Raw genomic sequence first — 19352 nt, 5'->3', positions numbered from 1 at the left:
AATACCTTGGGGTGTCTTCTTTCCAAAATGGGGTCACTTGTGGGGTAGTTATACTGCCCTGGCATTCTAGGGGCCCTAATGTGTGGTAAGTAATTTGAAATCAAAATGTTCAAAAAATGACCTGTGAAATCCTAAAGGTGCTCTTTGGAATGTGGGCCCCTTTGCCCACCTAGGCTGCAAAAAAGTGTCACACGTGTGGTATCGCCGTACTCAGGAGAAGTTGGGAAATGTGTTTTGGGGTGTCTTTTTACATATACTCATGCTGGGTGAGAGAAATATCTCGGCAAAAGACAACTTTTCCCATTTTTTTTATACAAAGTTGGCATTTGACCAAGATATTTATCTCACCCAGCATGGGTATATGTAAAATGACACCCTAAAACACATTGCCCAACTCTCCTGAGTACGGCGATACCAGATGTGTGACACTTTTTTGCAGCCTAGATGCGCAAAGGGGGCCCACATTCCTTTTATGAGGGCATTTTTAGACATTTGGATCCCAGACTTCTTCTCACGCTTTAGGGCCCCTAAAATGCCAGGGCAGTATAAATACCCCACATGTGACCCCATTTTGGAAAGAAGACACCCCAAGGTATTCAATAAGGGGCATGGCGAGTTCATAGAATTTTTTTTTTTGGCATAAGTTAGCAGAAATTGATTTTTTTTTTCTTACAAAGTCTCCCTTTCCGCTAACTTGGGACAAAAATTTCAAGCTTTCATGGACTCAATATGCCCCTCACGGAATACCTTGGGGTGTCTTCTTTCCGAAATGGGGTCACATGTGGGGTATTTATACTGCCCTGGCATTCTAGGGGCCCTAAAGCGTGAGAAAAAGTCTGGAATATAAATGTCTAAAAAATTTTAAGCATTTGGATTCCGTGAGGGGTATGGTGAGTTCATGTGAGATTTTATTTTTTGACACAAGTTAGTGGAATATGAGACTTTGTAAGAAAAAAATATATAATTTCCGCTAACTTGGGCCAAAAAAATGTCTTAATGGAGCCTTACAGGGGGGTGATCAATGACAGGGGGGTGATCAGGGAGTCTATATGGGGTGATCACCCCCTGTCATTGATCACCCCCCTATAAGGCTCCATTTAGATGTCTGTATGTGTTTTGCGGATCCGATCCATGTATCCGTGGATCCGTAAAAAACATACGGACGTTTGAATGGAGCCTTACAGGGGGGTGATCAATGACAGGGGGGTGATCAATGACAGGGGGGTGATCAGGGAGTCTATATGGGGTGATCACCCTCATCATTGATCACCCCCCTGTAAGGCTCCATTCAGATGTCCGTATGTGTTTTGCGGATCCGATCCATGTATCAGTGGATCCGTTAAAATCATACGGACGTCTGAATGGAGCCTTATCAGGGGGGTGATCATGACAGGGGGTGATCAGGGGAGTCTATATGGGGTGATCACCCCCCTGTCATTGATCACCCCCCTATAAGGCTCCATCAGATGTCCGTATGTGTTTTGCGGATCGATCCATGTATCCGTGGATCCGTAAAAAACATACGGACGTTTGAATGGAGCATTACAGGGGGGTGATCAATGACAGGGGGGTGATCAATGACAGGGGGGTGATCAGGGAGTCTATATGGGGTGATCACCCCCCTGTCATTGATCACCCCCCTATAAGGCTCCATTCAGATGTCCGTATGTGTTTTGCGGATCCGATCCATGTATCCGTGGATCCGTAAAAAAACATACGGACGTTTGAATGGAGCCTTACAGGGGGGTGATCAATGACAGGGGGGTGATCAATGACAGGGGGGTGATCAGGGAGTCTATATGGGGTGATCACCCCCGTCATTGATCACCCCCCCTGTAAGGCTCCATTCAGATGTCCGTATGTGTTTTGCGGATCCGATCCATGTATCAGTGGATCCGTAAAAATCATACGGACGTCTGATGGAGCCTTACAGGGGGGTGATCAATGACAGGGGGGTGATCAGGGAGTCTATATGGGGTGATCACCCCCGTCATTGATCACCCCCCTGTAAGGCTCCATTCAGATGTCCGTATGTGTTTTGCGGATCCAATCCATGTATCCATGTATCCGTAAAAAACATACGGACGTTTGAATGGAGCCTGACAGGGGGGTGATCAATGACAGGGGGGTGATCAGGGAGTCTATATGGGGTGATCTCCCCCCTGTCATTGATCACCCCCCTATAAGGCTCCATTCAGATGTCCGTATGTGTTTTGCGGATCCGATCCATGTATCCGTGGATCCGTAAAAAACATACGGACGTTTTGAATGGAGCCTTACAGGGGGTGATCAATGACAGGGGGTGATCAATGACAGGGGGTGATCAGGGTGTCTATATGGGGGTGATCACCCCCGTCATTGATCACCCCCCTGTAAGGCTCCATTCAGATGTCCGTATGTGTTTTTGCGGATCCGATCCATGTATCAGTGGATCCGTAAAATCATACGGACGTCTGAATGGAGCCTTACAGGGGGGTGATCAATGACAGGGGGGTGATCAGGGGAGTCTATATGGGGTGATCACCCCCGTCTTTGATCACCCCCCTATTAAGCTACATTCAGATGTCCGTATGTGTTTTGCGGATCCGATCCATGTATCAGTGGATCCGTAAAAATCATACGGACGTCTGAATGGAGCCTTACAAGGGGGTGATCAATGACAGGGGGTGATCAATAACAGGGGGGTGATCAGGGAGTCTATATGGGGTGATCAGAGGTGAATAAGGGGGTTAATAAGTGACAGGGGGGGTGTAGTGTAGTGGTGTTTGGTGCTACATATTACTGAGCTGCCTGTGTCCTCTGGTCGTCCAAGCAAAAGGGACCACCAGAGGACCAGGTAGCAGGTATAGTTAGACGCTGTTATCAAAACAGCGTCTAATAAACCTGTTAGGGGTTTAAAAAAATCGCATCTCCACCTGCCAGCGAACGATCGCCGCTGGCAGGCTGGAGATCCACTCGCTTACCTTCCGATTCTGTGAACGCCGCGCAGCCTGTGGTGGCGCGCGTTCACAGGAAATTCTATATTTTATATTTAATTCTATATTTTATATTTAAAAATTCTATATTTTATATTTAAAACAGCCCTATGTGTCATGAAAAAATGCTGCATGAAAATGAATGCCCCTCCCCCCCAAAAAAGAACAAAAAAAATGGTTGGGGCTCCTAAACCACCGCATAAGTTAAATTGCTTATGGTGTCTAGTCATTTAGGTTTCAGATCCTGCACCACCGCTCTGGTTCTCCTCGCAGGGGTTCTGTTTAGCCCGGCTGCAGCAGTGACATCACATCAACAACATGTACCATTGCGGCCAATCAATGACCTCTTTGGTGCACTGCTGAGGCCAGTGATTGGCTTCAGTGGTCTCATGTTGTTGATGTGATGTCACCTCTGCAGCCAGGGTAAACAGAACCCTGTCGTGAGAATGGGAGTTGTCAGCTAAGTAACGATCTATTCTTTATTTGCAGTGGATCGCATGATTGTTCAGTTGTTTCCTGAAATCAGACAACCTCTTTAAAGAGAACCTGTCACCATGAAAATGCAGTGCAATCTGGCAGGCAGCAGGTTTTATAGAGCATGGAGGAGCTGAGAAGATTGATATATAAGTTTTGTTGATATTACTAATTCTAGGGACGAACTGGCCATAGACCCTACAGGGAAATTTCCCGGTGGGCCGATGCGCAAAGGGCCACCTAAACCCTTCTCTTGGCCAAAAGCCAGGTACAAAAAGATCTGATGCTCTCAGCATTTAGACAGTATTTTGGGCTGCACTGTGGTATCTGAGGCCACTTTTAGTTTTTTTCCAGGGCCACTTTAAGTTCCCAATCCGCCCCTGCTGTCAGTGACATCCTTCCCTGTAAAACTGCGTATACAAAGAAGACTGCAAATATCATAAGATAATGATAAAACCGCCCAATGGGTTCTTAAAGGGGTTGTCCAGATTCAGAACTGAACCCGGACATACCCTTATTTTCACCCAGGCAGCCTCCCTTAAGCTAGCATCGGAGCATCTCATGCTCCGATGCGCTCCCTTGCCCTACGCTAGATCGCGCAGGGCACGGGCTCTTTTGTTTTCAATAACACACTGCCGGGCGGAAACTTCCGCCTGGCAGTGTGTTCGGTGACGTCACCGGCTCTGATGGGCGGCCTTTAGCGCTGCCCTAGCTGTTTTACTGGCTAAATCCCGCCTATCAGTGCCGGTGACATCACCAGGGGTTCCTGGCAGCCCCATGGAGAGCCCCGGTACGTCACCGGATCTCCAAAAAATGCCTTTGCCCGGTGAAAATGAAGGGATGTCCGGGTTCTGAACCGGACAACCCCTTTAAGCCCAGAATATCCAGGAATGTAATTTTTACTGAAAAATTTCCTATAAAAACTATATATGCAGTCTGCTCAGCTCCTTCTGCTCTATAACATGCTGCCTGCAGATTGCTCTGCATTTTTCAGGTTCATTTTAAGAGCAATGCACAATTTACTTCAATACATTGGACATGCCCGAGCAGAAGGATATTAATAATTCACATAAGAAAATGTTTTTCTTGTAATGTGGATTCATACTTACTATGTAATATGTGGAAATCTGTCATCTGTACATCAGATATCTGGTAATATAAATTATATTTGTTTATGGGAGTAAAGTGCCATCTAGTGGTAGTAATGGAGGATGACAATTCTAAGTGGGATGAGCAAAATTATGTTTTACAAGTTCGAGTTCGGGTTTTATTACAATCCGATATGGATTACGTTACAATTAGCCATAATGGAATTCTATGACGGAACGTATAACAGAATGCCTGTTAGGGTCCATTCACATGTCCGTATGTGTTTTGCAGATCCGCAAAACACGGACACCGCAATGTGCGTTCCGCATTTTGCGGACCGCACATCGCCGGCACTCTCATAGAAAATGCTTTTTCTTGTCCGCAATTGCGGACAAGAATAGGACATGTTCAATATTTTTTGCGGAACCGGAAGTGCGGATCCGCAATGAGGACAGCACATTCCGGCCCCATTGAAAATGAATGGGTCCGCACCTGTTCCGCAAAATTGCGGAACAGATGTGGACCCATTTTGCGACGTGCGATTGGACCCTTAAAGGCTTCCGTTATGCATTCCGTCATAGCATTCCATTATGGCTAGTGGTAATGGAATCCATGTCGGAATTGTAATAAAACCCGAACACTGAACTCGAACTTGTAGAACACAAGTTCGCTCATCCCTATTCATAAGATGTATGCCGCAACGAAAGCATTTCTCTGTTGATGTAGCAGCCGTGATAACTACTGTGGTCTCCTTTAACTAAAGGGAGAAAGAGTGCAGCTCAGGGAATGTAAAGGGAGAAATTCTGACAATAAAAATATATCACAGAATTTGTCGTTATGGAACTACCTAATAAACTCTTTAGGTGGTGCCCCTGGACTGCAGCCAACTACACTCATAAGTATATTACACTGCCAATTCTGTTCTTAGACCCTTAGATACTTTCTGGAGAGCCATTTCTTCCTGAACGTTAACTGGTTTTCTTTCTGTTACATTTCTCCAGAGCAGTGGATCCTCTTTGGAAGTTCTTGAGTCATCTGATGCATAGGACCTGATTTGGAGAAGCAATGGACAATATTTATTTGTGTTTTTCTGCTGGGTGAATATGAAGAACACGGCCTATTCTTCATTACTCTTCCTTTGATATGACTTGTAAAGTGGACTTTCAGTAGAAGGCATGAGATTTATGGTGATGTACTATGTAATATCCTCACATGGTCACATCGCATCTTCAGATAAACTTTATACAATATAGACAAGGCGGCCAGTACGTAAGGGTGTGGGTCGCATTTGAAAAGTTTAATAATTTTTCAAGGAGTTAAAAGGGTTTTCCAGGATTTTTTCCTCTGGATAGATCATCAGTATCTAATTAGTTGGGGTCTGAGACTGGGGACTCCCGCCGATCAGCTGTTTTGAGAAGGCCTTCTCTTCTCACCAAGCACAGCGCCGTACATTGTATAGCAGCTGTGCTTGGTTTTGCTCCTAAGCCATGTGACACATGAACGTGTCATCACTCGGCCTAGGAAAATCAGAGAGAAGGCAGACCCCCACCGATCAGATACTGATATCCTATCTTGAGGAAAGGTCATCAGTATAAAAATCCTGGAAAACCCAATTTTCATATATATTCATGACCTATCCTCAACATACATCATCAGTATCTGATAGGTAGGGGTCTGACTCCTGCACCACTGCCGATCAACTGTTGGATAGGGTCATGTTGCTCAGTTGAGCCTTGTGGACCATTTTTGGTATATTTAGGAGAGGCCACAGTTCTAGTCCAAACACTGGGGCCCCTTCAAACAGCTGATCAATGGGGGGTGCTGGGATTGGTGACCAATCCTGAGGATAGGTCAGCAATTTTTAATTCCCAGAAAACCCCTTTATATTAGGGCTACTTTCTGACAATGGTTAACACCACCACTTCTCTAACCACAGGGAAGAGGACTTGCAACTTTTTGTCCCCGTCTTATTTCCATGATTCCACATCCTCGTTTGCTTGCATTGTAAAGATTGTGGAGATGAAATCCTTGCACAAGCTCTCACTATCCATTAAAGTAGTTGTCCACGCCGCAAAGGCGTTTGACAGGATGGAGTTGTCTTTTTTGTGGGCTACTATGTCCCAGTTTGGTCTGGGGAACATATTTATGGAAATGACTCAAATGCTATATGAACAGCCGATAGCATGTATTAATATCAATGGTATTAGTTCCGCTCCCGTTGTGATGCCGCGAGGGATGAGACAGGGATGCCCCCTTTCTCCCCTCCTTTTTGCCCTATTTGAACCGTTGGCCTGTAAGATCCGTTTAGATAATCGTATAGACGGCTTTGGGGTGGCGGGAGTGAGCGATAAAATGAGCCTCTATGCTGACGATGCGATTCTGTTCCTGGATCAGGGATGGAAAATCCTTATGTGATAGAAGCAATAGAGGATTTTGGTAGATTATCGGGTTATTTGATTAATTGGGCTAAGTCATCGCTCCTCCCGCTGAACCGTAAGGCCGTAGATGAGGGGAGTGGAGTCCGCGTTCTTGCTCCTAACGATACTTTGGACTATTTGGGGGTTAAGATTGGGGTTCCTATAAATAGGTTTTAGGAGCTTAATTTGGCCACATTTTTGAATAAAGTTAAATCTAAAATATGCGTTTAGCAGAAATTGATATTGGCACAGACGGATCGAATAGCATTGGTTAAAATGATTATCTTGTCTATTGTGATGTACCCGATGTGTGCTTCCCCTGTCTGGATCGATGATATCTTTTTTCCATAGATTGGAGACTCTTATTAACGATCTAATATGGGGCAGGAAGAGGGTGCGTATAAAGCAGAGATATCTATGGCTGTCGGAGTCAGAGGGTGGGTTATCATTTCCTTTTTTTCCAAGGATATTATTTATATGCACAGGTTCAGCGTTGCTGTAACTTTAAAGAGAGTTCACTTGCACGATATTTGATAAAGGTTATGGATAAACCAATAGAGAATATTTTTACAAGTTTGGAGTCTGGGTATATGGGATTGAGGTAGTCCTTACTGATCCCTTGGACCCTACAGAGGGTCTGGAATAAGCTTAAGGAGATTCTAAAAGTTTCCTTCCCTTTTGCTTTCACCCCTCTGTGGGAGAACAGGGGGCTGGTGGAATTCTTCAAAATCACAGATTTTGTTTATTGGTTACGAAAGGGGGTTGTCAATGTGAGCCACCTCTTTTCTTTGGGACATTTTAAATCGTTTTTGGAATTCAATCTCACTGATAGTTCATCATTAGATCTGTTCATGTATTTACGTTTAAAACACACATATGAGGCCTCTAGGAATAAAGGCTATATTCTTCCACGAGAGAATTTATTTTTTGATTATTGCTATGCCCAGAAAGATGAGAAGGTTAGGATATCTAGATGATACGGCAAACTCCGAATGGCATTGGCAACTGTAACACTCTTTAAAAGCCCAAGTAAGTGTAAGCAAGAATTGCATTGCTCTCCACTACAGTGGACCAGCATCTACAGAAATGTAAGAAAAGCTCCAATTTCCAATGCTCATAGATTAATTCAATTTAAGATCTTGCACCGATTGTACTATACGCCAAAAATGCAAGCGAAATTCCCCCAAAATAAAGGCCGAGATTACTGCTACCCTAAATGTGGATACGTGAATACGGATTACGGCCACCTACTCTGGAACTGTAGTAAACTAAAAAAGTACTGGGAACAGGTTTTTGTAACCCTACAAAAGGAGTCTTCTACGATATATAATCCCGGGATCATCACAGTGATATTGGGATACTTTGCTCCAGAAATGGAAACCTCGGTCCGGGTCAAACAGATCTGGATGAGGGGTGTGATGGCGGCAAAAGTTATTTTAATTAAACACTGGGGCTCTGTGTCCCCGCCCTCGATAAATTAATGGATCCTGTATCTTCAACAAATTAGAATGTTTGAGGATATGGAAAGGAAACGGAGAGCGGCACGTATGACTGTTTAACTATAATTAATATTGTAATTGTGGGTATATTTGATAGAGCTGATTTGACGACAGCCAATTGAGGGGGGGGGGGGGAGCTTATAGTTGTATTTCTCTGTATAATAATTTTGAATTTATAGTGTTATTTATAAGTTAGGCAGGGCCTGCCTTTCTTTATAGGGTAGTTGACTGTTGTTGACAATGTCTATCCTGTGCTGAATGTCTTACTTATAATAATGTACTGTATTTCACTGTGGTCCTTTTTAAAAAAAGAAAATAAATATTTAATAAAAAAAAAAGTGGTTGTCCAAACTATTCAAAAAGCTTTATCACATTTAAGAGCACTGGTGACCTTTTTTTTTAATAAGACAAACAACCCCTTTAACAAATGAGCTCTCTCTCTGCCTCCCTGTAATGTAGGTTCTTTAAGGCAGCTAAAGAATTGTACAGTATATTTCCTTTATAGAAAGAACTGATGCACCTTACATCACCCCTTGTTGGTCCGACGGCGCCTTTCTTTTTTTTTTTTTTTTTTTTACTCTTCAGTGACTTGAGCTAATAACACACAGCTTGTATTAGTCATAAATCACTGCCAGTTGCACTAATGGGGAAACCTCTTAATGGCCTCATTGCATAAGACAACAGCAATGGCGGAACTATAGGAGTCACAGTGGCAACTGGGCCCACAGGCCCACATTCCTACTGTCCACCCTGTTTGATCTCCTTTCTAATTTCCTTTGATGTAAGGCATCCAATGTATCTGATACACTGCAGTGGAGGAGACGGGACAAAAAGATTCATAATGCCGGACATCCCCTACAAAATATATAGTCATGGAAGGGAAGCTGTGCAGAAAAATGAAGATGGACGGCTGAAAGGGTTACAATGTTCTCATAGCACATGTCGGTATGGAAGACACTACTGAACTGTATACTGTAGGAGATTATCCTCCTACCCTGCCACTACTAAAAGCGGTAGTGGTGCGTAGGGCTATCCAGTAACTAACTGAGGTCTATATGAGGACCTACAGCCCAATTACATTAAAGTGAGATATTCATGCACTGGCTGACATCAGCCAGCAAGTGCATGCATAGAACAGCGAAAAATGCACAATGTGGTGTGAAAGTCCCCTCCCTCTGCCAAACTCCCTGGATGCCGTAGTTGCAGTCCTACTACTTGGGGTCCCTTAAAGTACATGTTTTGTCGTGACGCCAGTTGCAGTGAAGCAACAAGGGCACAAGGCCACTTTTAGTGATATTGTGGTAAATGGTACCCAGGTGTAGGCATTCCAGAGGGGTGTAGAGTGGCTTATAATGTCCCTTTAGGTGTTGTGCACGTGTCACGGTGCTCCTACCTGGATACGCCATGTGATGAAGCTGATAATAGCTTTACTTTGCGTAAACGTTCCTCCAAATGATTTACAGACTTTGTCTTAGTTCCCAGCAGGCTTTAGCATTAACTGTGGCAGACAAACTCCTCTCAGCTAAGTTTGTTGCTCTCTGGCTCTGCTATGCTAACAGGCTAACTGTATAACTTAGCTTCTTCTTTATGCTGTACTTCACTCACTGTAATCTGGTCTATCTCTAGCTTTGTTCAGGGAACACTTTACTCCTGGTTTCTGAGGCTTCCAGCTGTGACCTCCATGTCAAGCTGAGCTGAAGGTGCTCCAGCTGGTCTAGGCAGGGCTTGTCCAACAGGGATGTACGTTGGACCTTCCCTTGGCATGGGGTAAACTCGAACTCACTCCTAACTAGAACTCCACCCTCCCTGCAGCAAGTGGGACATGCCCATCACACCACAGAGGGGGGTTAGAATGGAATAGAAAGCTCCATTCACTGTACCTGTAGCTCTGCCATTTATGCTGCCACCTGCTGTTGCACCAGGCACATTTCACGTGAACAAATACATAGCAATATTATGAATACACATTGTGCAGGACCTGGAAATAAATACATAGAATGACATTAGGTTAACCATAGGAGATAGTGGAGTGGTGCAAAGGTGGTAATGCCACTCTGGGGCGTTACACAGTCACCATTTGGAAAGCACATAACTCCAATGAGAGAAGATGTAACTGTGCTGTTATCAGTGGCTGCAAGTGCTGCGTTGATGGGTCACTTAAGATACTGAGCAATGCTGCTAAAAAAAGGTATGGACAGGCTACAACAGGCAAGCGCGGGCAGAAGTTGTGCTGGCGGGCTCAAGCGGAACTTTTGCATCAGGTACGTGAGCCCTTAATGACTCCCCCGGTGACACATTCATACATCAATATTAAAACAATGGGGGCATTTCTTCAAGTTCATGTTGTCATGTGCCATGCACCAAGTGCTGTCCCATAATCAGGCTCAGTCTCTAGTATTTGTCCAGCAAGGTCAACCCACTTTCATTATGTAGTCGGCTGCTGTAACCCCTAACAGGTCATACAGACACAGGTTATCTTGTAGTTGACCTTTTAACTAGAGCAGTGAGTCACATCCAGCAAGGTTCTCGCTCTGGATGACTACTGGAAATTCAGGGTTTTGAAAACAGGGTCCTCCATGGACAGTAGCAGATAATAGAGGAACACACAATACTACGCTGTGTCTGCCATACATTGGATACCAGTGGTGCCTGACAGATCTATCTAGTGGTCCATCAGGGTTCTGTTGTGGTGTGAGGCTCTACACAATCATTTCTGAAGAATCAAAGACTGTTTTATATGAAATAAATTAATGTATGTACAGTAAGATTGGTTATTGTTTATCATATCGACCATCTATTGACCACTATTTGGCAGTTAATATGGGTCGCACCAACTTAGGTTCCCAGTTGTCCTAGCATGGTCAACTCTTTTTAAATATGCAGTCTTGCTGCTTTTAACTTCTCATAGGACATAGACCAAGGGTTGTCTTAAGTTGACAATCCCTTTAACTGGAACAGAGAGTCACATCTAGCATACTTCTCAGTTCACGTTGGTTGCAGGCATCCAAAAAATGTTTTTTTTTGGGGAAGAAATATATTTTTTTTTAACAAAATGGGCCACAAAAGATAAAACCATACTCCCCCCTACTTGATCCTCTGCCACTTTCCAGTGTCAGCGGTGGTTCTGTTCCCGCAGCTCTTCTCTTCCTGGTCGTTGGCTGAGGTGGGTCACCATTACGGCCAGTGATGGTCTAAGTGGACATTTCGGAAGAGCGGTGAAAAAAATGACCAGCAGCAGAATGGTAGAGGCGGGGGTTCGGGTTTGGTTTATTTTTCATATTTAGTATTAAAACCGAGGTTCCTCTATGGATTGTTTCGTCAATCCCTCCCGCAGGGCCAGGGAGGTCCAGGAATTTGGGCTTTGAGATTGATGGGTCTATCTTTTGGCTAGGTTTCATCAATGTTAGATTGGTGAGGGTCTGATCTATTTCACTGGCTAGGCTGAAATATTAGTTTTCAGAGCTTTTCCTACCAATGGTCCCTTGAACATCCACTGACATAACATGATGCCGTTTGTGTTGTGTCACTGGTTCTCATGGACCCATAGGACTTTAGGCTACATTCACACGTCCATGGTGTGGTTGCGGACCCGCAAATTGCGGGTCCGCAACACACCAGCCCCGTCACCCCCATAGAAATGCCTATTCTTGTCCGCAAGCTGCGGACAAGAATAGGACATGCTCTATCTTTTTGCGGAGCTGCGGACCCAAAATCGGGGGGCCGCACTCCGCAATTGCGGGCTGCAGACAGCACACTGGTGTGCTGTCCGCATCCATTCCGTCCCATAGAGATGAATGGGTCCACACCCGTTCCGCAAAATTGCGGAACGGATGCAGACACATTTTGCGGACGTGTGAATGGAGCCTTAAGGTGTGCGTTTGTCTGCATCATGAACCAAAGAAGTGCATGTCACCGTGGTTTTCCACTGACCCATGGTTATAGAACATGACTGATGTGTAAATCAACATAAAATCAATGGGTATGTGTGCTGTCCGCGAAGAGCGTGGACAGAACATGTCCGAAATTCACTGATGTGTGAAAGAGCCATTATAGAATCAGCTGGAATAAGATCTAGATGTATCTAGCTCTTACATTGCAGCAATGCTTAGGAGGATCATAACTATATTGTTTCTAATAAATGTACTTTCACCTCTTCCCTGTTCAATGCTACAGGACATGTTCTTAATAATTAACAGAAAAATGAATTAGAAATGTAGTACATTCATACTGCCAGAAGAATGTCCCTGTTGGTCCTCTCTGCCCCAAAGGGACACTATGACCAAAATATTATTTCTTACCACCATGATTTTTGCATTTTACATTAATTTTAATTTAATTACATTTGTTAATCAGGTATTTGGTAACTCTATGCCTATATTTGGCTGCCGATATGATTTATAACATTTACATCAACACAAACTGTCACTTCATGGGCTTTAGTAATTACTGTATATATTTTAGGTTATTGTTTAGTCATCCTGTTCTAGTGGTAACCCATAGCTGCTAGATTAAAGATGATCTGTAATCTATGAAATAACTATTCTAGAGCATCTTTTTCCACAACCATTATTGTGCCATTCTCTGTTATTCCTCCTAAATATATAAATAAATTGATGACTTACCATTCCCCTTGTCAACTGGGATGTGTCCCTGCTTTATAGGACAGTATCTAATCAGTGGATGACAGTGCAAGAAAGCCCCCGTGGGAGCTGGGGGGGAAGAGGATGGAGTGGTAGTGATCCTGATGTGATGTTGCAGTGTCACGGGTGTCATCCACTCCTGGAGTCCATTGCAGTGAAAGTTAAAGCACTGAAGAATAAAGCCAGAGTTAAAAGTATCAACGTCTTTTTACCTAAGTGCAACACTTAAAATGCATATATTAGTACAGCAGTCTTTAAAGGATTGTCTCCATCTCAGACAATAGGGGGCATATCGCTAGGTGTGGGTCCCACCGCTGAGACCCACACCTATACTGAGAACGGGCCCCCGCAAGTTAAAGAGGGCGCGCTGTGCGATGCGCAACCGCCCTCCAATTCATTTCTATGGGGCCGGGTGAAATGGGCTTGGCTATTTCCGTCGGCCCCATAGAAATGAATGGGAGCCTGGGCCGCGCATGCGCGGTACGCTCCAATTCACTTCTATGGCAGGCAGCGCTTGGTGGTGGACGGACCCTGCTCTCCCTGCCTCCGTTTCTCGTTATAGGTTCGGGTCCCAGCAGTGGGACCGGCACCTATCAGACAATGGGGGCATATCCTAGCGATATGCCCCCATTGTCTGAGATGGGAATACCCCTTTAAGTGCAATTCTCTTCTGGCACTCACTGAGAAGGTATGGTGGCAGGTTGGTTGGCTGCAATTCTGCACTTAGGTGATGCTGGCCTAGTAATTGTTGGGTAGGTGATGGTGTCTGAGCTGTTCTCCCTCACCTTGCAGCAGTGTCTGTAAAGCTGTATCTCGCAGATTACTCTGCTGTCTGAATGTCAAGGTTTTACTTGAGGGTTGTCTTTAGCTGTCATTCCGGCAGGAGACAGGTATCTGGTTCCTGAACTTCCCTCGCCGGGAGTGAGTGCTCTACAACTGCTTCCCAACTCACCCACTATCAGAACAGGACCTCTCTCTTCCCCCATCCTCCTAGCACTCCTCACTAGACTGGAACTCCCCCCTCCTGGCAGGAAGTCGGACCAGCCACTCCTACCAAGACGGGAGGAACAGGGTGGATTACCCCTGTTCCTGTCAACCATTGGCAACTATACCTTCACATGTAAATATATAACATTAAATCATTACATATGAAACACAGCAATTATGTATATATAATAGTAGTAACCCCCACGTCTGAGGTACTACAACAGTTTCATACTACAACACCCTATTGACAAGGGGAGTTTTAACACTCAGTTTTAATTTTACAATGCATTTGGAAAGTCTTTCAAACTCTTTCACTTTTTTTCACATTTTGTTATATTGGGGTCTTGTGCTAAAATAAAAAAGTTTTCTCCCCACATCATTCTGCACTCAATACCCCATAATGACAAAGTGAAAACAGAATTTGAGATCTTACATAGAAACATAGAAACATAGGAATGTGTCGGCAGGATAAGAACCATGTGGCCCATCTAGTCTGCCCCAATATACTGAATACTATGAATAGCCCGTGGCCTATCTTATATGAAGGATGGCCTTATGCCTATCCATGCATGCTTAAACCTCCTTCACTGTATTGCAGCTACCACTTCTGCAGGAAGGCTATTCCATGCATCCACTACTCTCTCAGTAAAGTAATACTTCCTGATATTACTTTTAAACCTTTTGCCCCTGCTAATTTAAACTATGTCCTCTTGTAGGAGTTTTTCTTCTTTTCTACATGTGCAGATCCATTGTAGATATCCAAGGGTCGGTCACATACCCTTATACGAGGTGCCTGCTTGGGTTGTTTCTGCCAAAGAGGACAACACCATGAATTACAGCCACAGAAGAAAATGGCAGATCTGTGATTATGTGCTCAATAAATTATTGCAAAGTCAGTTTGTTTGGCTTTTTCTGTTCAACCAATCACCTTTCTCTTCATATACCTGTTTTAGGTGGTCCTTTAGGGCCCCCTATGCACAAATTAGCCCCTGGCTTTTTAAGTGTTTTTTTTCCCCTACAGAACAGGTATATTTTTTATATTTATTCCCCTATGGAAGAGATGTTAAAACACTAGTGCTTCCAATTCAAGCATAAAAAAAAAATGGGCAGAGACCCCCAAAAAATTACTCCGCCCCAAAAAAAGTGTGTGTCTGGGTTTTATAGACTTTCAGTAAACATCTGGAGTTGGCATTTTTACTGCGAAAAGGCCCCCAAAAATGCAGCCACAAAAACTGCCACTAAAAAAACCTATGTGGCTTTTTGGTCCACATTTGTGCCGTGTGTTTAACACCGTTTTTAGTGCGTTTGTTTCACATTTTCTTCCCTGGGGAAACTACCTGAAACAAATGCCAAACACAAAAAAACCAAAACATGGATATAAACCAAAAAAAATGCAATGCAAGTGAAGAAAAACCATCAAATGTATGTTGTAGTGCATTTCCGTAATTTCCTTTTGGCTTACCAGCTAACATCTACCTGCTGCCTCTTTTGCCACAAAGAAAAAGCTCATAAAAAAAAGTGTGGAAACACCCTTTGGGCCCACTCACACATCATATTTTGACTCCTGAATTTTGGCAAGGATTACGTGCCAAAAAGCTGGTAATGGCCACGTGGAATCCACCTCCCATTGTTTTCAGTGAGAAGCTGTGCTGCAGTTTTTTGAGGTTGGTGGTTTAAAACTGCGATCGTGCCAATAAGGGGACATGTCGCTTTCTTAACACTGTGACTGGACCTCTACCGCAGGAAGCGCATGGTGAATGTCCATTTGCAGTTTATCTCCATTCAGCAGCAGAAAACGTGGCAATTTTGGATTTTCACAGTGTGAAACAGAGCTTTAAAGGGGTTGTCGGGGTTCAGAGCTAAACCTAGACATACCTCCATTGGTCGACCAGGCAGCCCCCCTGACTTGAGCATCGGAGCAGTTTATGCTCCGAAGCTCTCCTTTGCCCTGCGCTAAATCGCCCAGGGCAAAGGCATTTTTAGGAGTTCCGGTGACAAACCAGGCTCTCCATGGGGCTGCCAGAAGCCCGGTGACGTCACTGGCACTGATGGGCGGGCTTTAGCGCTGCCCTAGCAAACGGCTAGGGCCGCGCTAAAGCACGCCCATCAGAGCCGGTGACGTCACCAAACACACTGTTGGGTGGAAGGCTTCCGCCCGGCAGTGTGTTATTGTAGACAAAAGAGCCCTTGCCCTGCGCGATCTAGCGCAGGGTCAAGGAAGGTGCATCGGAGCATGAGATGCTCCGATGGCTAACATCAGGGGGGTTTCCTGATCCAGACAACCCTTTTAAGGGGAGAAGATTGCAAAGAGATTCAAACATACCTATCTGTATTTTGTGTCCTTTATTCCATGTCCAGGAAAACCACTTTTATTCTGAAAAACAGCTCCCAAGTGTCCAGCTGGGGCGGCTTTCCTTGCTCTCTTGAAAACAACAAACCCCACCCTGCTGGACACTTGGGAGGACATTTTTCAGCAGAATAAGGCTAGGTCTACACGACGACATTTGTCGCGCGACATTTTGTTGCACCAATGTCGCGCGACAATTTTTATAATGGCAGTCTATGGTGTCGCACTGCAACATGCAACATGCTGCGACTGCGACAGTCGCAGAAAAATCCATCTCGAATGGATTTTCTGCGACTGTTGCGTCGCAGTCGCAGCATGTCGCATGTTGCAGTGCGACACCATAGACTGCCATTATAAAAATTGTCGCGCGACATTGGTGCAACAAAATGTCACGCAACAAATGTTGCACCCTATCTGTCGCGCAACTATTGTCACGCGACAAATGTCGTCGTGTAGACCTAGCTTAGGCTACATGGCACACGACCGCATGCGTTTTTGCGATCCGCAAATTGCGGATCCACAAAAAAAAGGATGACGTTCCATGTGGCAGCTGTTCTTTTTGCGGATCCATTTTTTTTTGCGGGAATTATTATAATAATGCCTATCCTTGTCCGCAAACTAGAAAAAAATAGACATGCACTATTTTTTTGGCGGGGCAACGGAACGGACATACTGATGCGGACAGCACACGTTGTGCTGTCGTGTTTTTTGCGGACCCATTGATATGAATGGGTCCGCATCCTATCCACAAAAAAAAACAGAATGGACACGGAAACACACAACGTTCGTGTGCATGTAGCCTAAAAGTGCTTTTCTGGACATGGATTACAGTCACAAAGTACACCACACATAGAGTTGCATGCAAGTAGTTGGGCACCTGTGGTCAAATTACTTTCACACTGGTGTTTTGGCTTCCGTTTGTGAGATCCATCATGGGCTCTCATAAGCCGTCCAAACGGATCAGTTTTTGCCCTAATGCATTCTGAATGGAAAAGGATCCGCTCAGAATGTATCAGTTTGCCTCCGTTCAGTCTCCATTCCGCTCTGGAGGAGTCCGTCCTGGCACACAATATAAGTCAATGGGGACGGATCCGTTTTCTCTGACACAATCTGGGCACAATAGAAAACGGATCTGTCCCCCGTTGACTTGACTTTCAATGGTGTTCAAGACGGATCCGTCATGGCTATAGAGAGACATAATACAACCGTATCCGTTCATGACGGATGCATGCGGTTGTATTATTGTAACATAAGCGTTTTTGCTGAAGCAAAACTGTGGACACCCTGCATGGGTTCGTACCTAGTAGCACGCACTTTGGCAAGTATCACAGCTTGTAAACACTTTTGTAACCAGCCAAGAGTCTTTCAATTCTTGTTTAAGGTATTCCAGTTCTGCGAGATTCCTGGCTGTGCATGCACTGCTCTTTTGAGGTCCAGCCACAGATTTTCAATGATGTTCAGATCAGGGGACGTGAAGGTCATGTAAAACCTTCAGCTTGCTCCTTTTGAGGTAGTCTATTGTGGTTTTTGAGGTGTGTTTTAGGATCATTATCCATTGTAAAGCCATCCTCTTTTTCAACTTCAGCTTTTTACAGTTGGTTTTGTTTACTTCCAGAATTTGCTGGAACTTCAATGAATACATTCTCCCTTAACTCATGAAATGTTCCCCTTGCCATTGGCTGCAACACAACCCCAATGCATCAATGCATGAATGATCCACCCCTATGCTTAATGGTTGGAGAGATGTTCTTTTTATGAACTTTTGTGCCCTTTTTCCTCTAAACATACCTTTGATAATTGTAGCAAAAGAGTTCTATTTTAACCTTATCTGTCCACAGGACTTAATTCCAAAAAGCATCAGGCTCGTTTAGATGTGCTTTTGAAAATTTCTGACATTGCATTTTGCGCTGAGGACACAGGAGAGGTTTTCTTCTGATGACTCTTCCATGAAGGTTATATTTGTGCTGGTGTCACTGAGCAGTAGAACAATGTAGCACAACTCCAGTCTGCTAAATGTTCCTGAAGTTCTTTTGCAGTCAAGCGGGGGTTCTGATTTGTCTTTCTAGCAATCCTATGAGCGGATATCTCTGAAATTTTTCTAGACCTTCTCTTGACCTCTGTTCCTGTTAACTTCCATTTCTTAATTACATTTTGAACTGAGGAAATGGTAACCGCAAAAAACTTTGCTATCTTCTTATAGCCTTCTCCTGCTTTGTGGGACTCAACTATTTTCATTTTCAGATTGGTAGGCATCATCTGGCCTTTCATAATGATGATTGTGCACAAGCCTTAAAATGGTTTTCCAAGATTTATATACTGATGACCTATCCTCAGGATAGGTCATCAGTATCTGATCGGTGTGGTCCAACACCCGGGAACCCCACTGATCAGCTGTTTGAAAAGGCACTGGCACTCTAGTGAGCTCCGCGGCCATCTCCGTGCTTATCAAGCACAGCACAGTATGATGTATAGTGGCTGTGCTTAGTATCACGCTCAGCCCCATTCAAGTGAAGCCTAGGCAGCTGCCTTCTCAGCTGATATCGGGGTTCCAAGGGTCAGACCCCCAGCGACCAGATACTGATGACCTATCCTGTGGATAGGCTATCATTATTAAAGTCTCAGAAAACCCTTTTAACTCTATCAAGCTATTTAAGGTCTGAGACCTCATTCAAAAGGTATCTGAGCGCTCAAATCTCCTTGGGTTCCCATACTTTTGCAAGGTACCCCTTTACTTTTTTCACTCTAAAATTGGACAAAACCAAAAAAATACACTTTAACTTTATGCCTTTTGAAGATCATTTCATCTTCAACTTGCTTAACTGTTCACGGTAACAGTAATTTTGCCCAGGGGTGCCCAAACTTTTGAATGTCACTGCTTGTTTGGAATGTGTTTTCAATTTTCTGTGGGACAATGCTGTTAATTA

The 19352-nt window shown here is 44.3% G+C and overlaps 1 protein-coding gene across 1 annotated transcript in view; it reads left to right on the top strand.

Annotated features, from left to right (window-relative positions):
* The window catches only part of SLC26A7 (solute carrier family 26 member 7), a 102409-nt gene extending 96447 nt beyond the window's left edge, over positions 1-5962 (top strand). The window contains exon 18 of the mRNA XM_040433260.1: positions 5540-5962. Within this exon, the coding sequence (XP_040289194.1) occupies positions 5540-5584 (45 nt within the window). The 3' untranslated portion in view covers positions 5585-5962. The remainder of the gene's footprint in view (positions 1-5539) is intronic.
* Positions 5963-19352: the final 13390 nt, after the last annotated feature.

Source organism: Bufo bufo, chromosome 5 (assembly GCF_905171765.1).
Source record: "Bufo bufo chromosome 5, aBufBuf1.1, whole genome shotgun sequence".
Taxonomy (NCBI): domain Eukaryota; kingdom Metazoa; phylum Chordata; class Amphibia; order Anura; family Bufonidae; genus Bufo; species Bufo bufo.
This window is presented reverse-complemented; position numbering and strand designations above follow the sequence as displayed.